The sequence below is a fragment of the Lytechinus pictus genome, chromosome 6 (assembly GCF_037042905.1).
Source record: "Lytechinus pictus isolate F3 Inbred chromosome 6, Lp3.0, whole genome shotgun sequence".
In the NCBI taxonomy this organism is placed as follows: domain Eukaryota; kingdom Metazoa; phylum Echinodermata; class Echinoidea; order Temnopleuroida; family Toxopneustidae; genus Lytechinus; species Lytechinus pictus.
This window is the reverse complement of record NC_087250.1, coordinates 23,213,990-23,240,486: the sequence shown is the minus strand read 5'-3', so window position 1 is coordinate 23,240,486 and position 26,497 is coordinate 23,213,990. Positions and strand designations below refer to the sequence as shown.

Below are 26,497 nucleotides of genomic sequence, written 5' to 3'. Positions count from 1 at the left end.
ATTTGACAAATTATGTGAACAAATCAAGGATCGAATAATAATTAAGGTATGGAAGAAGGAGGAGAGGAGAAGAAACAGCGGGAGTGAGTTATAATTATAATTTGAACTATACTACAAAGAATATTATTACTACAACTGAGTGTATAAAACCAATTGATAACAAATATCCTGAGATACATCTATTGCAATCTTAATAAAACTTAAAATAAAAAAGTTTTGCAAAATTGTGAGTACAAAAACCTAACATATTAAGCAATAATAGGCCTATTGTGAAACTGACAAATACTTGGAATAAGATAATACAATTATTGTTGGCTGTTGAGTGATCCTAATTTTAACCTCAAGTGATACCTGTCAGGGAGGGGTCCAGTCGAGCCCCCTGTACTTGTATACTTTTATTTTGATTGTGAATTTTCTTCCGGGTGCGTATGTCACTTTAATTACATCCCACCCCCTAAAAAGCGAATAAAATAAACCGATTCTAACTTAAATAGAAGGGTATTAAAAGCAAAAAATTTTGAACAATTTCATTTTCGGTGCGATATAGGCCTGCAGATTTAGGGAATTTATCATGTTCCTATGAGAAAAAAAAATTAAAAGTGCACTGAAAACCCAATATAGTTTTACCATTGATGGTGTAACGGGAGGCTCACCATGATGTAAAATTAATAAGATGCCCTTTAAATACTCTATACTTGCTAATAAAATAGTAATCAAAGATCAAAACTCTTATACAAATTATTGTACATTTAAAACAAACTAGTATATACTTCATACAAATTAATGCAAGTTTCATGCAGTTGGTCATTTGATGCTCAATTTATAAGCCTACTGGTTTTTTTACGAGATAAGAATATTCATCTGTAAAATTGTAGAGCCTATCCGATATATATTACTTTGTATTATGTTTGAATGAAAAAAAAATGAATTGAGGTGAAGTGAAACGAATAGAGTTGAAATGAATTAAATTTACAAAATTATATCCATCATAAAAAAAATGGTCATGAGAACACGGAATCATGTGGACGAAGGAATGTGCCAAAAAAGCCCAAAGGATGATGTATCATTAAAGCCAAAGATAGGGAAGTCCGGAGAAGATGGGCTAATTAACTGTCTTTTGAAATGATTGTCAAAATTTACTTTTAATGTTGTATGTTTAATTTTTTTCTACTTAGTTATGTCATATTATCAATACTGTTATATATTATTATCTATAGGCCTAACAGGCATCAGTGGCAGGTAATCGTAAATACACTTTATAGAGAATTTCATCCCGAGAATCCAGATAAAAAGACAAATTAATAGCAGAATTCCCATGTAATCACACTAATAGTTTATTGAGATACAATTTGTCTTTCATATTTTTAATTGTAATGAGGTTGGATTCCTTTCTTCAAGATAAAAGCCGGAGACAGCATCCCTTTTCTCAGCGTTACAACGTACGAGCTATGGGAACATCCGGGTACTTTTGCGAATCTAGACCTATCGAGCAATGGCCGACCATGCTCCGCGCAATCACAGACGTTAAGTACGCGCGCCTATGGCGACTCCGCACTCTAGCGTAATTAGTATACATCTCTATGGTACCCATTCACCTCACCTGGGTTGAGTGCAGCACAATGTGGGGAAATTCCTGCTGAAGGAAAACACACCATGGCTAGGATTCAAACCAATGTCTCTCTGATTGAAATACGAGTGTCGTAACCACACTCCCCACTATACATTTTATGTCACAATTTGAATGGAATTTTGCTGGGCGATATTTCAATACGATCAAAATTATGCGATATTGAATAAAATATTGAATATTGAATATTGTTTTATAATTATGTTGCAGGGATGCCACTTTTCCGTATTTATACGGAATTCCGGCTTTTTTCCTGCTATCTGTCTTATTTCCGTATTTCCGACTTTTCCTGTTTTCTGTGTATTAAAAAAAACCGAAAGTCCTCCTTTTTTCCCCCCTATTTCTTCCGATTGCGATGCATGTCGATCGACCGAGTGAGAGATATTTCCCCCGAGATATTTGCTTTTATACAGTACATAAATTATAAACGCGCGCACTGCCTACTACGTTCATTGAGTTATGCTTTTATCAAGGCTTTCTGATTAGAATTATCGATATCCTGGCCAATCAATGCGAGCGACAAATTCCAAACGCACGCTCATAGACAAGCACAAAGTAGCGGCACGAATCACGTCTGTACAGATGATGACGTCATCCAAGATGGCAACTTACGATGACCAACGAAGGAATCGAGGATGACTAAGTTTTGATCATCATTTGAAAGGAATTAGCGGTAACTGCGGTCTAAGGTACGATGTTTCTGAATTTTATATAAGTTATATTTTATAAGTTTGGATGTAATTATCTTTTTAAAATGTGACATTTTATGTGCCAAAAACGATCCGAAAATCGGGTTTCCGCCGAATGTTAGATCTAACGTTACTGCTGCATGCTGATACGGAACCCAGGGAGCTCCGGCCCGGAAAGCGGGCCGGAGCTCCTTGGGTTACGTATAAGCTAGCCCCGGCCCGGAGCTCCCTGGGTTAGCTGATACGTAGTCTTTATGTACGGGCCAACAACTCTTCAGTCTAACTATTGGTGAGTGGAGCCAACGCGGTTCAGCTGAACAACCAAAATACAGAGACTGAAGCTTTTGGTCTAGCGTTCTATGAGAAACACACAACTAACTACCGTCAGTTTTTCAAACCTAATTGACTTCAAAGTCATCGATCACAAGAAGGTAAGAAACCACTTGGTCCTCCCCCCTCCCCTAAATTTGAGGTGGGGGCGGACCCCCCCCCCCCCCCCCCCCCTCCTAATTTTTTTTTTTTTTTTTTTGCTTGTTTAATTTTTTACCTGTGACATGTGTCCATCCCAAAATTAAAGGTGGACCCCCCTAAAAAAAAAATTTCTTGGACACTATCCCGGCCCGCGATAAGTTTCAGTATTTTTGGAGGACACCTAGTGGCATCCCTGATGTTGACAAATTGCGGTAATACAATATAACTAGATTATTGTTGATTTTGAAAAGTTTATCACTATTTAGTGCTTCAAACCAACCCAGAACTTTGAAAGCTGGTACCCAATTGCAGACCTGCCAGCCAGTACGTATTTGGCGTATTTAGTACGTTTTTGCAACCAAAATACAGCAGTACGTTTTTTCTTTTAAAAATACGTTTTTGTAGAAATATATATATATATATTTTTTTTTTACAAAATCGTAATTTATGGAGAAAAATCATCTCTATATGTCTCTATTTCTTAAAACTTACACAAATATGGTTATTAGATCAATGTAATTTCAGGTAACTTGTTTTTTTTTCTCAATCATTTTGTTAAAACCAGGGTGAGATATACACATGTTTAAATGTTTTTTTTTTATCTGCAAGAGCAGTGCGCATTTTAGCTTGCATGCAGCTTGAGCACCGCGATGAGCGAGTGCGCTATGCAATTTATTATGAAATACACTTTTTGGGGGGAAAATACACTTTTTTAAAATCACAGAATACACTTTTTCATTCCCAGAGGTTGGCAGGTCCGTCTTCATGTGTTTTCCTTCAGCAAGAAATTTATCCACACTGTGCTGCACTCGACCCAGGAGAGGTGAATTCCTTGCAGGAGTAATCCCTTGAATGCACTGAGTGCTGGTGATGGTAGCTCGAGCTAAAGCCGGGGTAATACTAACAGCGCTTTGTATCCTCAGGCAAAAAGTGCTTTATAAATCCAGCTATTATTATTATTATTATTATTATTTACTTTCGAATTCTGTAGGGAATTTCACCTGAGGCAGATGGCAGTCCTTGAAATCTCCACAGACAACAGCCAAACCTCCCCGTCTTCATCGTGGACTAGTCCACCCTCACCCACCCTGGTTGAGTTGTTTCTACAGGGAAGTGGAGGGAGCTATGTCCGTTCCATTCTAGCAAAGAGGGCGAACAGGAGAGTGGAGGGACTGCAGGATTGGGGTAAATTCTTCCCAGGAGCAGTGAAGGCACTAGCTCAGTTAATGTATCCTTTGCACTGTGTTCCAAGAACAATTAAACCTGCCAACCATTATGTTTTTGCCGTATTTACGGCATAACGGCATTACGTTTTTTTCTTCATAAAATGTGATTAAAAAAAAAAAAATTAATCATATTTTATTGAGAAAAATCGTCTCTATATTTCCCTATTTCATAAAAACTTGCATAAGAATAGGTAGTTGGATTAATGTAATTTCAGGTAACTTTCAACTTTCAAATAAAGGTTCTTGTAATGGGGCTATTGTTTCAAAGGGAATCTAAAATCATGACCAGGGGGTGTCCCAATGCAGGATTGACAACACACAAAATCAAATCCAAAGCCCAACTAGACACTTTTGAATGATTGGTAATCAAGTTGTATTAGATGTTTTTTAGTTGTGTTTGAATCCAACTTCTTGTTTAACAGCCTCAGAGCTTCAATTATTTTATTTTATAAAGTTGGTCATAATCAAATACCTAAATATCCAATTTTATGCATCCCCAGGTGAAATTAACTTAAGATATTGATTCAAAATGAAATTATGATGAGTGTAGTTAGTAGCAAATATATTAAGCTGATGCAGTTGTTATTTGACCTTGACCTTTGACCGTGATCAGCTGGCCAATCAGTGCCAACTTCCTGTTTGAGGAGTACTTGATGTCAAAGTGCCAGTATACACAACTACAGGTAGGACTTATCTTTCATCCATTCCCCCTACTGTGTATACAAGGCACAACCATGCATACACAACTTAACCCTAATTCTCCCGGGGGGGGGGGGGGCCATAATGGCCCCCCCCTCAACAATTTTCGCGATATATCTGCTGCGAGAAATTTTTTTACCTCGCCGCTCACTGACTTTTTACTTTCAAGTCTCGCGCAAATTTTGAGACCAAATTTGTGACGCCCGGGTACGCGGATACGACATTACGCAACATTATATAAGTGCATGTCAGACCCAAAATTGCTCATAAACGTGATTTCATGTACAAATCCAATGCAAATAGTGTATTTAGCCAAAATTCATAAATGTATCATTATTTCTACTTTTACTGATTAAACTTAATTAATTTTGCCTTGTTTATGATCAGAATTAAGTCTGGAACGATTTCCATTGAAAAAACAATAAAAAACCAAAAGTAAAAAAACAAAGAAATACATAAGAAATTCATAAAACAATAAAATACATAAGAAATTGATTTCCAAACCGAAGTTTTTTTGAATTACGATTGTTAAGAATGCTACAAAGAATATTTTTACCAAAAATTAGCATTCTAGGAGCTTTATTTAGTGAATTAGAGCAAAAAGTATGATTTATGCATAAATTAGCATAATTAATTCATATAAAATAAAATCTCAATATTTTGGAAAATTTTACCATACAGCCTTGTAGATTACATCACACACTACCAGCGTGCAAATTTTTGCGTCGCTCGCGCGATCGGCGGCCGAGATCTTAAGGGGGGGCCATAATGGCCCCCCCCCCCCCCCCCCCCCCCCCCCGGGAATGACAAGAATCAAAATACCCCGGGAGCTTGAGGGTTAAGGTTCTTGGGTTGGGTGGGTTGTCTGCCAGAACAGACTCAAATTTGACACTCACACAAATCATACCATATCTTGAGTGAAGACTAGACTCCAAAGTCTCTTTCTGTGTCAAATAACAAGCAGCCACAGTACACGAGGGAATCTAGTCTCACCACTGCAGACTCTGCATTGTACATTATGCAAAAACCAAAGGTCTGTACCCGCAGACTAAGGGGGTGTTGCAAGAAAATATTTGTGATCAATTGCAAATATTCTGTTGCAATTTTACAACTGATAGATCAACGTTAGCTGTAGCAAATCAGATTAAACTTCTTGTTTCAAGGAGCAAATTAGCAACCAATCACTAATTTGCAATTAACTGCAAGACATATGATTGATTTAGGGACCAAAAATAGACTTGCAGTTGATCACAAGTTTCTTGCAACACCCCATAAGTGTGTGGAGGATTGGTCATACAAATTTGCAAATGCCCAAGGCTTTATAAAAATGAGATAAGAATTAAATGATATTTCTCGCATTCTCCACCTGTCTGTGCCCGACCATGATGCCAGTTGATCGCCATTTCCCCTCAGTTCCCCAATGTGTCTGTAAAGGACAATGCATAAACCAATGGAAAAAAAAAACTATGGTAACCAATTTGGCTTAGTAGCATGCACCTTTAATCCAACCATTGGAGTTACGGGATGATGCAGCGGTTCAAGGTTTGAGCCATAGTCTTCTTTCAGATGGTGATAATAAGGGTCGGCCCAGATGTCAATAATCAGGGTTCCTACAGTCATGGAGAATCCTGGAAAAATTTGTTGTCAGGGAAAGTCAAGGAAAAGTCAGGGAATTTGGAAAATTTGTGAAAAGTCTTGGAAAGGGGATTTGGTAATGGAAAAGTCATAGAATTGCATTTACCTCTTGGCTATGGCAGCTTTCCAGTTTGTCGTGTCTTGCAACTCTCATACTCTACATGTATGGTGAGGCCAACCGTGCCAGAATAGAAGTCATGGAAAGCAGCAATTTAGTCATGGAAAAGTCATGGAATTATGTTTTCAAATTTCTTTCAAAATACAAGTGTGCAATTATGCACAACATGATGAATGAAACTGATCAAATACTGCTTCAAATTATTCATTGCCTGTGTCCATTTTCACAAAGCCTTTTGATTGATTGCAGAGCAGATATTACAATTGATTACATTCACCGTTATATTAAATCAATTATACCAATCATCTGTATAATCAGTATTTGTGCGATTCTCACGCTCTCCACCCAGGGTTACATCCGTCTCCTGTCGCCATGGTGTGAGTGGAACGCAGCGTCCCGTCAGTTCCTACGAGCTCACTGCTACCTGAACACAGGTGAGCCTGTGAAGGCCTTGGGATGCTTCCAGGAGGCGAGTCAGAGGATAGGAGCAGAGGACTTCCTGCTGAACAGGCTTCTTAGAACTACGGAACTACAGGGGAAGAAACTTGAGACCCTTTACCATCTGAAGGTGAGGAAGGAGGATGGGAGGGATGAGGGGGGGATGAAGGGAGGGGTGCTTTCAGGAGGCAATTCACATGATAGGGGCAGAGGATTTCCTGCTGAATAGGCTTCTAAGAACTACGGAACTACAGGGGAAGAAACTTGAGACTCTTTACCATCTGAAGGTGAGGAAGGAGGATGGGGGGGGGGGATGAAGGGAGGGCTGGGAGGGGTGCTTTCAGGAGGCGAGTCACAGGATAGGGGCAGAGGACTTCTTGCTGAACAGGCTTCTTAGAACTACAGGGGAAGAAGCTTGAGACTCTTTACCATCTGAAGGTGAGGAAGGAGGATGGGAGGGATGAGGGGGGATGAAAGGAGGGGTGGTTCCAGGAGGTGAGTCACAGAGGACTTCCTGCTTAATAGGCTTCTCTTGACTGCAGAGCTACTAGGGAAGAAGCTGGAGACTTAACCATCTAAAGGTAAGGGATGTAGGGACAATGGGGATGATGATGTTCAAAAATAAAGATAATATTAATACGAAAAACAATGATTAGGAGGACTGCAGCAAATACAACTTTAGTAGCTTCTGTTACTCTTTGCAACGACCCCTGGGGACAGTTGCAGATCAAACAAATAGTTAGTTTTTTATTTTATATGACACCTTGATAGATCCTTGTCATTTGATTGGTTGTTTTATATCGATCATTCAGCTCATTTTACAATGACGTTATCAACCGTGCAATTTAGGATCCATACGATTTTGTCCATTGCACGCGCGCATGTTGTATGTACGCGACAATCAACATGTCATTGTCAAAACAGACTGAGCATATTTTGCATCGAAATTCATAAATTTCATATGAAAAAGAATATATTTTTAGGTGTCATATAAACCAAATAATGTATGTAATTATCATTCGTGCAGTGAACAGAATACTTCATTCGGTGAAAGATGAAATGAATGATCCATTTAACTCGGCTACGCCTCATTGAATGGATCATTTCATCTTTCACCTCATGAAGTATTCTGTCCATTGCACTCATAAACATTCATTATTTGTATACCATTTAACATCAGGCTTTTTGCATTGGCTGCAATTTCTCTTTTCTTTTTTGTTTTCTTCAGGTGATTGGTCTACTGGAGCAGTTTGAATTGAGAGAGCTCGTGATCTCATTGGCTAAGACTGCACTGAGTGCTGCTGATACAGATGACCCGAATCTGGTACGTTAACCGGTTGACTACCGAATTCTGAAATTTCCCATAGATTTTGTACAGAGGCCACCCAGTTCCAGTCGGCAATGGGTTGATTATTGCCTATTTCTCTGGAATGGCTGAATTTGACTGAAACGCAAAGCACGTTTTAATGCTACTGCTCTACACATGCTCGAGTGTGAGAGTCCCATCTGTTCAGCTGATTTAAGCTATTTTGGTTTTTATTTTCAGCTTAATCTCAGTTCATTTTAGACCTCCTCTGTACAAGTGTATGAGCTCTTTCGATTTCAGCTTTTTTCAACTCTCTTCGCCTTTTTTTTTCAGTTCTTTTTATTTGTAATCATTGACACCTTTGACATGTTTGGTTAGACAAAAAAAACCAATTAACTGTAATTTGCATCAACCGTCACTGAGGAGGGGTAGGGGGGGCTGGACTTTCAAATTAAGAAGAATAGAACATTAAGAAGATTATATTACGCATTGAAACGGGTCTGGTGCTATGTCAGTGCATAGCACCAGTATTTTCTTTAACATACTTGAAGCCCATAGAAAGAAATCTCCGGCCGAGTCATACCAAAGACTTATAAAAATGGGACCTTCTGCCTTCTTGCTTGGCGCTCAGCATTTAGACTGGAGAAAGGTAATAATAACAAATTATGTTATGCAGGGCCCACTGGTAGATCAGTTTCCAACTGAAGTGGCTACCCTCGGTAAATGAAACGTTATTATTAAAGCCAGCTTGCAAACAAATCGTCCTTCGCCAAGGTAATCATGCTCTTCCACTGTTGAGTTGACTATTGTTGACTATGTTATATACATTTGTGAATAAGGATGATCTTGGTAGATTTTAGGGTCAAGAGGTCAAAAGTTGCAGAGGTCATTTTGAATTTTAAAAGTCAGGTGTGAACTACATTCTTGATCTAGAAATGGAGGAGACATGAATTTGACTGTGCAATCAAGAATCTATCAAGTTAATAAAAGTGTGACATGTGTACTTAACTCTTAATTCAATTTTTTTATATAAAATGTAATTATTTGTTTTATTTTATATATTTCACAGCCAACCTTGTGGGTGAAAATATTCAAGTACCATCTTGAATTGGGTCACAATGATGAGGCTTACTCAGCCATGACCTCTAACCCTGACCCTGAAAGGTAAGAGGTCAAATTTTATCAAATCATATCATGTAGAGATAATTATAAAGATACCTCATGTTGAACTGAATTACAATGATGAGGTTTAATCAGCAATGACCTCTAACCCTGACCCTGAAAGGTGAGAGGTCAAATTTTATCAAATCATATCATGTAGGGATAATTATAAAGATACCTCATCTTGAATTGGATTACAATGATGAGGTTTAATCAGCAATGACCTCTAACCTTGACCCTGAAAGGTGAGAGTCTGAGGTTTTCCCAATCAAAAACTCATTTCAAACTTGTCTTTTAAAGATAATTGAAACTTGTAGTTGCAGTTAACACTGATATCCTGAGAAAGTCTGTAAAACTGAAATTAGTTGTCACTGTATCATCTTGGATATAGATCTGGAGCCCGTAACACAAAGCTTAGCAATGATCGTAGAACAAATTTTCATGATTGATTCCATTGACTACAATGTGCAATCAATGGTAAAAATCAAGCGTACGATCAATCGCTAACCTTTGTGTTACGGAACCCAGGTACAGTTACATAGACTGAACTCTGTGAAATCATGAAAGCGAAAGCTGACAAATGATCGTACTGTACATCACCTACAGGGATATGCACATGTGGAGCATTGTAATATTTTTGCTTGGGGGAAAATGCTGAACATGCTGTGCTTATTTTGCTAATTTTTCAGCAATTACATGATTGCTTCCAGAATGGTTTAGCACATATCTTTGATTTATGCAAACAGACATTTGGGTGGTCATCTTCTAGGATTCTGTACAAACTCATTTTTAAATTGTTACCATATATCTTATAAAACAATAATAATCCTTTTGATGACCATATACACTGTGTTTTTAAAAATTGTATCCACTGTTGATTTATATTATGACTGTTAATTTCTTTATTTTCGTTACAGGAGGAGAGACTGTTTACGTCAGTTTGTTGTGGTTTTATGTGAGCAAGGACGAATGAAGCAGCTCTGTCAGTATCCCTACATTGATCTTCACGATGAGGTAAAATATGACAGAGGTTCCCAAGGCTGGAACACTGTTCTTTCTTTTACATCTAAAGATCATATCTGAAGGGGGTCCTGCATTGTGCAGTTTTATTCTAGTCATTGAACTCAAGTGATTTAATTCATTAATTGGATGTAATCCTCGTTAAGGCAACCGCACACCTTACGATTGGTTTGCGACTCAATTTTGGAATAAAACGTATTAGAATTTGATGCTAATATTGAGACTTGGAATATCTTACTGTGTAATGTTCGAAATCATCGTACGAATACCTATGTTCAAATCTGTGACTATGCTATCATCCTTCTTAGAATAAAAGCGGATTTAATATCTAGTCATAATGACGTCATAGCAGTCGTACGATTGGCTATATACAATTTGATTTGGCCTTTACTCCAAAATAAAGGCTTGCAATCTTTCAAAATGGTTATATTAGTATTCTTTCAATTAATTTTAACCTCAAATAAAATGATATGTTCCATTCACATTTTCAGAAAAGGAGCAAAATGTGATTTGTTCAAAAGTCAGATCACGAACAGTCGTAAAGTGTGTGGTGGCCTTTATCTTTATGAAAGGCTTATTCAAATTCATTCTATCCAACAATGTATTCAGTCAATTGAACATTTTCTTGAGAAACTTTCTTTTGATTCCCCTTAAGACGATTTAAGCACGGTTGAGATGGTATCAAATTTATTGATTGCACATGAATTTTTGTTGTTTTGTTTCAGATCGTTGGCATCATTGAGTCGAGAGCTCGGTCTGTGGATCTATTAACTATCAACTACTATGACCTGCTCTTTGCATTCCATACAATAAGAGGCAACTATAGACAGGGTGAGATAGTTTTTTATATTTCCTGTATCGGCAATAACCATGTGATATAAAGATATTATCACTAGTAATAAATAAAGGAAATAGTTTCACTATTCACCAATAAGAGGCAACAATAGACAGGGTGAGATATTTACATTATATTGGATGGCTCAGAATGGAATACCAGAAATATTCCAAGAGTTTCCTGGGCAAATATTCTATGAATCGCAGATGAGTTGACATGCAAATTACATGTCTTGTCTACTATCATTTGGTCTATTATCAGTTCGTCCACTATCCACATGGTCTAATTGCCATTTTGTCCACTCACCATTTCATCTAATAACCAGTTGGTCCAATAGCCATTTAGTCCATAATACCCATATACCATTTGGTCTAATTGGACTATTTGCTAATTTGGCGAAAAGAATGAAAATAAAATGGATATTAGACCAACTGGTTATGAGATAAAATGGTCATAAACAAACTGGTGATTAGACAAAGTGATGATTGGACCTAATGGTTATTGGACGAAATGGTTGTTAGATGAAATGTTCATAAAAGGAATGGCATAAGACTAAATGAAGGTAGACCATGTGATGAGTGGACAAGTTGGCAGTGGACGAAGTGGCAATATACCGCCAATTTAACATTCCATTACCGCCAATTATTCTTAACTTCTCTATAATTCTCTTTTGTAAATTCTCTTCTGTCAGCTGGTAGCGTCATGTACGAGCAAGCGACCCGACTGGCTCAGGAGATCGTCGGAGTGGAAAGCCTGAATAGACAAGAACGCTGCTACCTCACTGCCATGAATTCACTTAGGTTACTACACCCAGATAATGCTTGGATTGTCAAGCCTGCAGTCAGCGAAATGGAAGGCATTGTAAGTTAACAAGAAGATGAATAATTCATATAGATGTACAGGGTTCCCACAGTCATGGTCATGGAAAGTCGGGGAATCTGGAAAATTTGTGAAAAGTCATGGACAGACCTGCCAACCAGTACGTTTTAGGCGTATTTAGTACGTTTTTGCTACCAAAATAAGGCAGTACGATTTTTTCTTTTAAAATTTTTTTTTTTTTACAAAATCGTAATTTATTGAGAAAAATCATCTCTATATGTCTCTATTTCATAAAACGTACACAAATATGGTTATTAGATCAATGTAATTTCAGGTAACTTGTTTTTTTTTTCAATCATTTTGTTAAAACCAGGGTGAGATATACACATGTTTCTTGTTTTATTTTTTCATCTGCAAGAGCAGTGCTCATTTAAGCTTGCATGCAGCTTGAGCGCCGCGTGGAGCGAGTGCGCCAAGCATTTTATCATGAAATACACTTTTTTGGGGAAAAATACATTTGTTTTTATCACAGAATACAATTTTCCATTCCCAGAGGTTGGCAGGTCTGCATGGAATTGCATTTACCTCTTGGCTATGGCAGCTCTCCAGTTTGTCGTGTCTCGCAACTTTCATACTCTGTGATCATACTCTGCTATTGTAATTGGTGTTCATGATTTCCATTTTTTCCCAGTTTTGTGATATCCAAACTCTACATAACTCCCGGGACGTCACGGGAAGTCATGGAAAGCAGCAATTTAGTCATGGAAAATTCATGGAATTCTGTTTTCAAATTTTTGTGGGAACCCTGATGTGATATGAATTCAATAATTTCCATTTCTTAGTGATAAGATTTTTTTTTCATCATGAGAACCCTTTTTGAAATGATTTTGTCTGATGATTTATCAAATGCAAGAGTGTGTGTTTTTCTTTTTTTCTTTTGTGTGGACAAAAGACTGGTAACTATCCTTTCTCATGTCAGAAAACTGAATGCAAAGACATATGTTTTACTCTATGTATGTCTTCAAATGTGCTTTAGATATGTACTTTTTAATGAGTACATTGTTCATTTTTGTTTAATCAAACGACTGTTGATTATCCTTCCTCATGGCAGAAAACTGGATACAAAGACATTGTTTAAGTCTCAATATGTACTTTTTTAATGAGTGCATTGCTAATTTATTTGAGAAAGACTGGTAATTACCATTTCTCATGTCAGAAAATTTGAAACAAAGACAAAGGCTTTACTTTTTTAAAGTCTACATGTGTGCTTTCAATGCATGCTTTTTAATGATGTGTACATTTTTCACTGCTCATATTTTCACAAAGACTGGTAACTATCCTTTCTTATGGCAGAAAACTGAGGACATGAATGGGCTATCACCCAAGAGAGACTATGAAGGCACCCCTCTCAGTGACCCTGGTAGGTTTCTACATAGAACCCATTCAGGGCCCCGTAACACAAAGCTTAGTAATTGATTGCAGGGCTTGTATTTGCGATTGATCATACACAGTAATCAATGCAATCAATCGCTTAGTTTTATGTTACGGGGCTATGAATTATTTCAAATATCATGGCCCTGTCATAAAGTACCGAAGTGTGACGACATCAATCTTCACTTTTTGCATTTCAACGTTTTTGATACCATATTTTGGTAGGGCATGATGAAAAACCCCTTCAACCAAAGTTTGGTGGGAATCGGTCCATGGGGGCCTAAGATATGACCAATAATACACTGACTTCAGTGGGGCTAATTATGTATTCATGAGCTCATATCTAAGGCCCCCATGGACCGATTCCCACCAGATTTGGGAACTGGGGGTTTTTCATCATGCTCTACCCAAATAGGGTATCAAAAACGCTGAAATGCTAAATAAGATTTTTGTGATGTCATCACTTCGGTACTCTATATAAAAGATATCCAGGGACAGGCCCAGGGTCCCGTCTTACAAAGAGTTATGATTGATCCGATCAACCTCAAGTATATGGAAATCCATCAATGTCATAATTTTTCCTTGAGGAAAAGTGCAGAGTGTCCTTAGTAAACAAAGAGATTCAAACTGAATCTTCACGAGAATGAGAAATGTGTGATTACACATAACTACAAAATATTTTGAACAACCATGGATTTTAGATGTTGACTTTGCTGGCCATCCATAGTTGTGATTGATCTGATAAATCACAACTCTTTGTAAGATGGGGCCCAGGATTTTGTTTGCCCATACTCGGGCACACATCGTACATACTGAATATACTTGTGTTGTCATTATAGAAGTCAGATATGACCTCTTCGCCTATGCCTTCCATGAAAATTAAAAGGGGGTTTTAAGGAATTTTCTACTACAAGTCCATACTGCGGCCCTGTTTTATAAAATAATAATGATATAGGATTTGTATAGCGCATGTATCCACCTTGCTAGGTGCTCAAGGCACTCGTTTATAACCTGGCTAAGCTAGTCTACTGATTCTGGTGCGCACAGCTTTTTGAGGAATTACTTCCTGCTGGTACCCATTTGACTCACCTGGGTCGAGTGCAGCACAGTGTGGATAAATTTCTTGCTGAAGGAAAACACGCCATGGCTACGATTCGAACCCACGACCCTCTGTTTGAAGGCGAGAGTCAGAACCACTAGACAACGACGTGCCCACATTATTTGCTTTATGAAGCAAATAATGCACAGGTTTAAATCTGTAACATAAACCAGAGCCATTGATCGTTGATCTGATTTCTATGATTGATTGTATTGATTAGTGTGTATGACTAATTGTAAAATATCAGCCCCATGGTAAATCAGCTTTGTTACATGGCCATGATCTGTTCTTATTCTTCAAATTGGCAACATTAATATTGTTCTTTTCTTGATCAGTTATTAACATCAGCCCCATTATCAATCAATAAGCCAAGTGTTATGGGTCCCCGATCACACTTTGGTTCTTCAAATTACCAACCGTATTATTTTTTCTTCATTGCTTCTTATTTCCTTTTATGGCCAATGTATGAGAAATATATGAATAGACCAATAAACACTATGATTTAGAGGATTAAAATTGTTGATTTACCGGTGAAACAGCAATGTTGATGTTTCACTTGAATTTGTTAATTTAATGATTAGCCTATTTCATTATGTCAGGAATTAATAAAGACTGAAGTCTATAATAAATGGTTTTACGAGGGAGGGGGGGGGGTGCTGAATCAGCCCACCTGCAGGTTTTTTTTGTGTTAAGGGAAACCAAACTGATGATCTTGATAGATAGATGGTCTCTCTATACAGGTTATCACTAAATCAGATTTGACTGTGTCACAGAGGCCCGTATTCTGAATTCAGGTTTAACTTAGACCATGGTCTAACTCTGTGTTAAAATTATGGGGAGTCAAAAATTCTGTTTGTATTGTATATTTCTTTAGTTTACTTTTTTGTTTCCTTTTGCTTTCATAATGAAGAATAATACTTCAGTTATCATTTCCAGACAATTACAAATAATTTGGGTGTCATATCAGTTAATAAATTGAATGTGTACTGTTAGGGATTTGTGCTCCAATTGGCTCTCCATAGTTAAACCACAACTTTAAACCAGGGTTTAATTTAAACCCGAGTTCAGAATACAGGCCATAGTGTTTAGTATCAGAAATTTAGAGGTTTTGTCACATTTGGTCACCCTCTAAGTAATTTTTTCAATTTTTCAATTTCTCTTTGTTTAGTTCCAAGGCGGAAAGTCGATGTTCTGGAGCTTGGCGATTTGGAGAAAGAGTACCAGCTGATATCTGCTAAGATCAAACTAGCCAATCACCAGCCTGATATGGCTCATGTGACAAGTAAGCCTTCATTTCATTGGCTGAAGCATCTCATTTGACTTTGTGCAACTCTCTTTATGGCCAGTATATGACCAAGATTTTTTGTGCACTTAAATGCACATATCATACTGACTATACTTGCGTTGTTAGTAGCATTTCATCAACATTTTTCTGCAACAAGTTGTGAGATCTGACAACTTTCCTTGATTTTGATTAGCTGAGAAGCACTGTTACTATGGTGGTAACTGTCGGATAAAACGTCAGACAATTCCTTTAAGGAAATGTTCCCCAGATGTGACCTCTTTGCCTGTGCAGTCGATGAAAATCAGTAGGTGCTATAACAAGTTTTTTACTACAACTTTAGACTGTGGCCTTGTTTTATAAAGCAAATGATGCACAGGTTTAGATTTGTGATATAGACTTTATTCTTAATTATTCTCTAAGAAAGTCACAACTGTGCATTGTGTGTTTTACTTTGTTTGTCATTCTATCACAGCTTCTAAGATGTTGGTTGATGAAACAGTGAGCTTCTTGGTTAACAGCGGGCTCTATGACACAGCCATTGATGTTTGCAAGACATTCAGGTTGCCTCTCACTCCGGTGTTTGAAAGCCTGGCCCATAGGTAAGATGTGATGGTGATGATGATGGTGGTGATGATGATGGTGGTGATGATGGTGATGATGGTGATGATGATGATGATGGTGGTGGTGATGATGATGGTGGTGGTGGTGGTGATGATGGTGATGATGATGGTCATGATGATGATGATGATGATGAAGATGATAATGATGATGATGAATATGATGTTGACGTTAATGATAATAACGATGATACTGAATGTAGTATTCAATTCTTTGGTATGCTATTTCATCCTAGATGTGTAAAACTATCCCGCAACGGAGCAGACAGCGGCAGCTGGAAATGGCTTGCTTCAAATGACATCGGCTCCCTAAACCTAGGCAGAGAAGCAACGTAAGTACTGTCAAACTGCTTTTCCTGTTTGTGAATGGATTTCTTAACACATGGAGGTATACATGTTCAGGTTACATGAGGGCAAATTGTCTCTTCATTTGCATAATTTGAAGGAAAAAAAATATGGATATAAAGTAAATGGTAATAATGGAATAGCATTTAGTCAATACTCACTCTACATAGAGTAAAATGCTCAGAATGAGGATGAGCTTGCTTGAATAGCAAGATAATAAAAAATACTATTAGTGCAGTTTAAACATGGCTCAAAATGTGTTTGCGGTTGAGTTGCGGATGATTGCCCGCAACTGACCCACAACCCACTGACGATGTGACAAGCCCTTTAAGTAAGATTAGCTGACTTTTAACTATGTTAGCACCTGTAAGGTTCAAAATTAGTTCACTTTGCTGTTAAGTATATATTTTTTTTTTCTCACATAGAGCTGCAGAACTTGCCTGGCATCTCCTAGAGAGAAAAAATTGATATAAAATTTATGATAATAACGAAATAGAATCTAGTCAATACTTACTCTACATAGAGTAAAATGCTCAGAACAAGGGTGAATGATGTCTTCTGCTTGGATAGCAAGATAATAATATATAATAATAGTACAGTTCTTCATAATCACATAATACCCTAAGGTATCTATGCCTTAGGAATAGCAGAAAATATGGATGAATTAAATAAGATTAGCTGACTTAACTATGTCAGCACCTACAAAATTTTATAAGAACAGTTCACTGTGATGTTCATAATATTTCTCTTCATTTTCTTGTGTAGAGCTGCAGAACTTGCCTGGCATCTCCTGCAGACTTATCTAGAAAGGTACGATCAGAAGGGCGACCATATGAATTACAGGATTGTGATCAAGAAACTACTCTCTCTTGGCTTTCATCTTCCACAATGGGTCATTAATTCCTACAAGGTATGTATTTCACAAAACTTGTAGATTAATTCGGCCGTGATCTGGCAAAACTGTGTAAGTCATTTTTTGGTATTTTTCTGTTTTTTGGATATTCTTATAGTTTTAAATGTGCTCTTTCATCTGGCAAAATTTAAAGTTCTAACTCTAGCCATTTTTTGAGATTCGAAAACCAGTTTTTGTAAAATTGTCTCGAATATCAGAAGATTTAAAGGCAGAACTCCGTAAGTCGACTTACAAAAGTAGTTTTTCAATTTTTGACGAAAATGAAAAGGCAAAACTACGTAAGTCTACTTACGAGTTCCTACGGGAGTTACCATAAACAGAAACAGATTTCTACTACAGTTACTATCACAATACTAAGAGATTTATTTTACAATTGTTTTGTAGTTCCTCCCCAACAATCAATGTGATCAAGTTATATGCTTATGCTGTTTTTGTAATGCTTCTTGGTTTTTGTCTTCTCTCCAACCTCCCTTTATCCCCCTCTTTCAACTCTCTCAATTCTGCAATACATTTCTACTACTATCTCCCCCCGCTCCATTACTTTTTTTTCTCTTATCCATCTTTTTGTATTACTTCACGAAATAATTAGATCTCCATGCAAGTTGATTTCCATAATGATGCGATTCATTCATTAATCCACAAAATGATACTGTACTTATAGCTGTTTTTTTTAATTTGTGATAAGATTGTAAATTGGCCCTTTCAGCCCTGCTGCTGACCAATATGTGTACGTACTAATGAATAAATAAGAAAATGAAGTATTCAAAAATAATTCCCATATTTTATATCATCCTATTTTCTAATCAAGTAGGTACCCTACAAACAACTCACTATTTTGTGAATTTGCTTTGTATCATATGTCTCGCAGTAATTGTATTTAATTGCAAATATTGATATAAACTCTCTCCACTTGAGGAATGTGAATAAATGAAATAGAATAATGTAGTATGTCTTTGTGAATATGATCCAAACAATTAACATGTTTGTTCCACAGAAACTAGACCCTGGTAATCTGCTCTTCCTTTATATAACTTTCGACCTTTTGGAAGAAGCTGCCAATTTAGGAGTTGAATTTATTGATGCAGTCCTTGGAAGGGGAATAGAATACTTCGGTCTCAAGGTATGGAATTTTATCTTGCTCTTAGCATTCCATACTATAATGAATATTGGATGTTCTTCAGGTTCCTTTTACCACTACTAATATTTTAATATGCATCATCTAGAAACATTTGTATTAAGCGCTGTATAAATATCGCATATTATTTATTCATTATTGTAAGGAAAACAAGCAAATAAAGTATTGATAACAATAATGGAAGTCCTGATGATTACAATACATCAAATGATATAAGTATTCTCTTGTTCTCTCAAAAGGCTCCCAACATAGATTTTGATCCACTTAAAGGGATGGTCGGGGCTGAAGATATTTATATCTAAATAATTAGAGTAAAATTCACAGAGCAAAATGCTGAAAATTTCATCAAAATCGGATATCAAATAACAGAGTTATTGAATTTTAAAGATTTGCATTATTCTGGTGAAACAGTTCTAGGCATGTCTTCATGAATATTCATTAGATGGGCTGATGACGTCATGTCCCCACTTTTTGTCTTTACATGAAATCATGAATGTTTTATTTTTTCATAAATTTTTCGTAAATGATGTGTCTCCATTATGGTGAAATATGATGCAGCAAGAAATAACTAATGCACTTAGTCACTTGTTAATCAAATTGTTTTAGTTTTTGGTAGAAATTTTTTAAATAAACCTTAATTCATATAATAAAATACAAAAGAACAAGTGGGGATATGACATCATCAGCCCACCTAATGAATTTTCATTCATTTGACCCCCCTTGACAAATTTCAAATTTTCAAAATATATATGATAAAGATGATCATATTGAGTCTAAACATTTGTTTTTCTTTATTCAGAACCCGATACGCCCTACAGATCCCAGTGTATGGCTTCCATATACTCAGTTAGACCATCTTTTAAATGCCTTGAGAGAGACTAGGAATGATCCAGAACTTATCAAGGTAAGTCAAGTAAACTAGGTGGTAGACTGACTGCCTGGCAAGCAATTGGATTATTTATGTACTGTGCTTTCCCTAGAATATCAGAAATTACCGACAACAAGTAGAAGAGAATAATAATTAGACTTATATAACACTTATCAGAAGTCTCTAAGCGTTCTACAGTAAGGCAGCATGATACCCTGGCTTTAGCAGAGCAGCTGTTAGGAGTGCTGCGTGTCAAGAAATAAATTCCTACCCATTCACCTCACATGGGTTGAGTACAGCACAATGTGGGTAAATTGTGTGTGCTGCACTCGACCCAGGTGAGGTGAATGGGTACCCGGCAGGATTAATTCCTTGAATGCATGAGCGCTGAAAGGCAGCTCGAGCTAAAGCCAGGGTAAAAATAATAATAACAACGCGCCTCAGAATAGTATATTTCTAGATAGATGGTGCTATATAAATGCCTATTATTATTAAATTTCTTGCTGAAGGAAAACACTCAATGGCTTAAAATGGAACCCACGTCCCTCGGATTGAAAGACGAGATTGGTATCCACTAGACCACGATGCCCCCACACAAATAGAATATTTTAAGTCCCTTTTTAAGCGGAGAGACCGATAGTGATAACCTTGGAGTCAGAGTTGACCATTGAGACGTCAAATCCTGATGGTTCCATGATATGTCCTGACTTATATTTGAGATTGAACAAATGATTTTATTTTCTGGGTGGAAGTTGGTCATGTGTTTGAATTATTCAAATTTCCCTGACAACTCAAACCTCTTATCTCTTTTCCATTTCACCTCTACCTCTATCCAATTTTATAGTCCTACCCCGAATCACCATATGGTGTTCCAAAGACCTCTTCTACGATTAAGCGTGTATCTGACTACATGATAAATTGAGAAATAGTTATCCTATTTTTTGTTTTTTCTTTTCTTCCTTTTGTTTTGTTTTCCTTAAACAGCTTCACAATGTACTGAAGAGCAAGCTGGAGGAGTATCACAGAAACGCTGCATCGATCTCAAAGGAGATGATATCGATCGCTCACACGAAACAGCAAATAGGACGATGAGATGCCATTCTTATGAACAATATTAATCAGAGTATTCAAGAGTGTTGGTGACAGCTAGTGACTTTACTAGGATTCACAATCTATAATCACGGATTCTGACGCTATTTCAGTCATAATTGCATACTTTGTCTTGTCTTGTCTGTACTCTGCCACCTTTGTTGAATTGTGGGAATCACCGGGCAAGCAGGTTGCTTACTGGTACAAGGCTTCTGGATGATATTTTTGCGATTGTATGATATTTGGTTTAAAAGATTCCAGTGACTTTATTAGAATATATGTTGACCTTTACCTCATTCCGATCTTTTATGTCTGACGGGAATGCCAAGAGTCTTATAAGCTAAGTGGTCAGTTCATGCGATTCGTAGCAACCTGAATTTCAAAGAAATTGCAATAACATTTGATTTGAACATTTATAATTATAGCAATCAGAATTCAGAATTGTGATAGGACTACTAAAATCGAAATTAAGCCAAGTTCAAGCCTTCCTGTAGGAATAAAAGCAACATCAATTCCAAATCACAATGACATCACCATCACCTGCGACTTGAACCTGATTTGGACTTTACTCCGAAAAAATGGCTTGCTGCAAATCAAACTTATGATTTTATTATTCCTAACATTATGCTGAACTTCAAATTAAATTATCTTGCTTCTTAGAAATGTCATATTAATGCAAAATGGGATTTACTGAAAAAAATTGTTGTATAGTGTGCCAGCACTGGGCTTAATGCTACCGCCATGCAGTCAAGAATTCTCCATTCAGGCATGGCCTCCTTGGCCTGTATTCTCGGCACTGTCTTACAAAGAGTTGCAATTGATAGGATCGACCATGACTATGGAAAGCCAGCAACATTAACATCTAAAATGCATGGCCACTTCGTTTTGATTGAACTATTGAAAGCCAATTGTGACATAAATTTCTGGTAGAACAGGTTCAATTTATTAGCTCATTTGACACACCAGTATTAAAAGCTGTCTGGAAATAATGACTAAATTAATTTTCTTCACCTTTTAAAGCATGAGGATTGGGTTTAAGTAAACATAGGAAACATACAATGTAAACATCAATTTTGTGATTTTTGGCTTGCCATAATTTTGTCTCAGAGTTAGGCCATCAACTAGGTTAAATTGGACATCAGAATACAGGCCCTTGTGTTGAATGCTGCTATGCTGGGCAACCCTCATAGTCTGCCTACTGGATGCTCTTGGGCACATTGTGCAGCAATCCTAGATTATGTGTTGCCTTCCTCGGTAGTTAGTAGCTTCAGGGTCCTATAACACAAATGTCAGTAACCAATCGTACGCTTGATTTTCACGATTGATTGTACATTGTAGTCAATGCAATCAATCGTAGAGAAATGTTGTACAATCGTTGCTAGGCTTTGTGTCACGGGCAGTGTTGTGTCTGAGGCCAAGGCCGGATCACCCTAGGACAAGGCCAAGGCTGACCCACCCGAGCACAAGGCCAAGGCCGACCCACCCGAGGACAAGGACAAGGCCGGAAGGGTCGAGGCCGAATATTCCAAAACAAACGTGCGTAAATTAAATTGCATGCAGCGCGCATTATTAGTTGTTGATTGTGCAGTGTTGCCAAATTATTGTAGTAACGGTTGCCAGGGGATGGTTATTTAAATTTTTCATTTTCACAATCAATAAATCAAATAAAAATAAGAATAAAATAAAGCTAAATGTTGATTAAATTTATTTTGAAGACACTCGTTACAAACATTTTAAAATGAGAATACCAAGAGACTGATGTAATGGCGCACGCGCAAAATATTTTTTTACAGTAGTAGCATGTCTTCACCATCAAAGAATCAGGAAAGAGCACAGTTAACATGAGAAACATACAATGTGAACAAATTTTGACACCTTTGGCTTCCCACAGTTTTAGCACAGAGTTAGACCACGGTTTAAGTTAAACATGGGTTCAGAATACGGACCTTAGAGTCAGGGGCGGATCCAGGATTCGTGACATAAATCTTTTACAGTAGGGGTTCATAATATCAGCTGATTTTACTCAATTCATTCTTAACTGTCCTGGAAGGAAATATAAGATAAATGTCTTCACCATTAAAGAATTAGAAAAGAGCACAGTTAACATGAGAAACATAAGATGTGAACAAATTTGGACACCTTTGGCTTCCCATAGTTTTAGCCCGGAGAGTTAGACCATAAACCCGCCTCCAGAATACGGACATAGAATTGAAGCTCATTGTAATGCCACATTGGCAGTCAAAAATGATATCCATGTACAATATCCCAGTAAGTCATAGGTCTGTATTCTGAAGTAATTTGCATGAAACTTCACTGGAATTCACCTCCAGAGTGGAAATTGAATTCGTGATTGTGATTAGCGTTCGTGATTCTAATCATGTTCTAGTACGGTTTCACACGTGTTAAAAATTCTTTGTTAGCCATATTTTTCATTGGAATCATCATTCAAGTTACAATTGATTTTTTACCATGTGAAAGGGCGGTAAGAAAAGAGCCCATAAAATTCCCCAGGGCCCTATTAAAGTAATACAATGAAGCAATTTTGGTTGATGGGCAATGAAAAAAAAGATACTCCTGGGCCCCATCTTACAAAGAGTTACGATTGATCCAATCAATCGTAACTCTATGGAAATCAACCAGTGTCATATTTTTTTTCTACAGGAAATTTGCAAAATGTCCATTGTAAACAAAGGAGAACATGCCGAACTGTCAAGAAATCAATGAATTTATGGATATACATTCATATTTTAAAAAAAATTTGAGCAAACATGCATTAAATATGTTGACTTTGTTGGCTTTCCATAGTATATGAAAGATAAACAGAAAAATGTCATCCAAAGCGGGCTATGTAGAAGTATCGATGAAAATGTATCTTTTTCATATATTAGTTCTGTTAATATTGAATTGCAAAAAATACCTGTAAACCTTAAGTTGTAAATTGTCAATATGGATTGATAATGAATCCAAAATGTGACTAAGGTATCTTTAAGAATATGCAACAGAACTATTTTTCTCATTGTGAAGCATAATGTATACAATGTAAAAATTTGTATGATATTTTCTAGTGTATGTATCAAGCATGAAGGAATGTGTCTAAATGAGCATTAAATGCACATGAAAGCAGGTAAAAAAAGACTATCTTTGATCATTTGTGACAGTAATTATGATGATGTTGATAATGATGTTGATGATGATGATGATGACGATGAGGCCGAATATTTTATCGTACGTATATTGTAATTGCCGAATTGATAATAAATAAATAAATGATGATTAAGAAAATTATGCTAGTGATGATGACGATGGTGGTGATGACGATGATGTTGGTGATGATGATTATGATGATGATGGTGATAATATTCGTAATGATTATGACGATGGTGGTGATGACGATGATGGCGATAATATTAGTAATGATAATGACGATGGTGGTGAGGATGATGATGGCGATAATATTCGTAATGATAATGACGATGGTGGTGATGACGATGATGGCGATAATATTAGTAATGATAATGACGATGGTGGTGAGGATGATGAATGTGATCATCATGATGATGGTCGTGAATATTTTTTTTTTATTGCACCATATCTGAAAAAATGTACTCTTGATTCAGTTAGTAGAGAGAGAAAGATGAGAAAGGTGGTCAAGCAAGAAAAGAGGGGGAGTGAAAAAGAATGGAGGGAAATAAAGTAGGGAGAGAGCAAGATAAAGAGGTAAAGAGAAATAGAAATAAAGAGGGGGAAGAAATAGGGGACAGGGGGTCAAGAGATGGAGAGAGAGAGTTCGAACTAACGCTCGATTATCTGTAAGCCTGAATATTTTTTAAAATCGCCACCAAAACCACCCCCTTCCCCCCAAAAATAAAAATAAGAACAGAAAAAATGTTACAGGGAAGGAAGAACGAACAAGAAACAAAATATATAGGGGAATACAGAGTAGATAGGAAGACAGAAGAAAAGTGTAATAATGTAATCTTCTTTCAGGGCTTCTTTCTTTAGAGCGAGACCATCTCATATTATAGGAGCTCAGAATTCTCTCTTTTCTCAGAATTTTATTTTATAATGTTTATGATATTTTGCTTATATATAATACTCTGTTTTGTTTTACTTTTACTTATAGATAAATATCATATACTGTACATGCCTCAATTTATTTTGTCTGTATAAGTTCATTGTAATTATTTCGACCACATTACTTTGTTCTGTTGAAAATAAAGTAAATTGAATTGAAATTGGAGCCGCTTTTCCGACGATGGCGGTGTCGTCAGCATTGAAATCTTAATCTAGGTTAAGTTTTTGAAATGTCGTCATAACTTTGAAAGTTTATGGATCTCATGACCAAATTACGTCACAGGTCATTTAGGGTCAAGCTTCCACATATGAATTCATATTATGTATTAAGGACCCGAACTCGTCAACAACTTATAGAAATGTAACTAACCCCGTTAAAGAATGTCCGGAGCGAATTAATTATATCCTTTGTATTGTAATTAGGCTTTGCCAGAACAAAGCCCGCATTAACCAGGTGGCAATGTCGCCATACAATTCAATTGCTTAGTATAACCCATTCGATAATCACCCAAGACCAAGCGGTGACAAACTAAAGTTCTCCCCAAAACCCAATCGGAACAGCGCCCCCTTTATATCAACTTCTTAAACCTTTCCAAGCTTTTATAACATCCAAATCTTTTGCCAAAAAATGCGTCCCGCTACACTGGTCTAGCGCTCGTTAAAAAAAACATAACTGGCTTTGGTCCTTCAACGACAATTCTACCCCAGAAAAAAGTTGATTTTAATAAAAAGAGAAAAATCCAACAGGCATAACACTGAAAATTTCATCAAAATCGGTTGTAAAAATAATAATTGAGAAAGTTATGACATTTTAATAAAAGTTTAGCTTAATTTCACAAAAACAGTTATGATTTATGCACATCCTGGTCGGTATGCTGTCCTGTCTCTTGTTTTGTCTTGTCTACTATGTCTTGTCATTCCCTCTCTCTTTCTGCTTTTTCTTCTGTCTAGTGCGCAACATATTCTTCATAGCGAAGACAGTCCTCTTTTTATATATATATATATTTGTAGGTTTTAATAAATCATAAAACCATGCATAATCAAGGTAAAATTACAAAATTCACAACTTATTAAAACAGATCAGAGTTATTGTAACAAAAGGCAATATCAACAAAAATAAAGCTTAACAAACAAAACAATAAAATAATACAAGGCCTCTTTGTGTGAGTAGCTTTTCATTTGATCTGTAATTATATTTACATCAATATGATTTCGACCTTTTTGTTCCTTCTCTTTTTTTCTTTCCTGTATATATATATATATATTGTAATTTATTGTATCCCTGAAGAAGACGTATGTTTAACGTCGAAAATTTGGAATTCAAAATAAACTGTTGGAACTTAATACAATGCATTACCACTTTGCCTCATTAATATACTATATATAATATATATATATATATATATATATATATATATATATATATATATATATATATATATATATATATATATATATATACATATTTTACATATTTACATGATCGTGTGGGTAATTTTATAAGCTAACCTCTGAGTGAATGTTACTGTCGTGTTATAATTATGGCATGCCTCAGTGAGCAGCACCAGAAGGCAAAATTGTCACTTTATGAAAGTCA

The 26,497-nt window shown here is 36.6% G+C and overlaps 1 protein-coding gene across 2 annotated transcripts in view; it reads left to right on the top strand.

Moving 5' to 3' along the window:
- Positions 1–23,955, top strand: part of LOC129263662 (nuclear pore complex protein Nup160-like) — a 51,993-nt gene extending 28,038 nt beyond the window's left edge. Inside the window, exons 18-35 of one of the 2 annotated variants that reach the window (XR_010293950.1) lie at positions 3,779–4,015; positions 4,627–4,696; positions 6,815–7,033; positions 8,132–8,227; positions 9,279–9,373; positions 10,288–10,384; positions 11,116–11,221; positions 11,917–12,086; positions 13,398–13,464; positions 15,743–15,856; positions 16,332–16,458; positions 16,713–16,808; positions 17,587–17,731; positions 18,729–18,854; positions 19,669–19,773; positions 20,722–20,970; positions 22,729–23,178; positions 23,590–23,955. Coding sequence is in view for 1 of the 2 variants with exons in the window: in XM_064101238.1 (XP_063957308.1) it covers positions 3,779–4,015; positions 4,627–4,696; positions 6,815–7,033; positions 8,132–8,227; positions 9,279–9,373; positions 10,288–10,384; positions 11,116–11,221; positions 11,917–12,086; positions 13,398–13,464; positions 15,743–15,856; positions 16,332–16,458; positions 16,713–16,808; positions 17,587–17,731; positions 18,729–18,854; positions 19,669–19,773; positions 20,722–20,829 (1,978 nt within the window). In the remaining variant the exon portion in view is untranslated. Of the gene's footprint in view, positions 1–3,778; positions 4,016–4,626; positions 4,697–6,814; positions 7,034–8,131; positions 8,228–9,278; positions 9,374–10,287; positions 10,385–11,115; positions 11,222–11,916; positions 12,087–13,397; positions 13,465–15,742; positions 15,857–16,331; positions 16,459–16,712; positions 16,809–17,586; positions 17,732–18,728; positions 18,855–19,668; positions 19,774–20,721 lie in introns of both variants that reach the window. The other variant, XM_064101238.1, reaches the window with a different exon arrangement.
- The last annotated feature ends 2,542 nt before the right edge of the window (positions 23,956–26,497 follow it).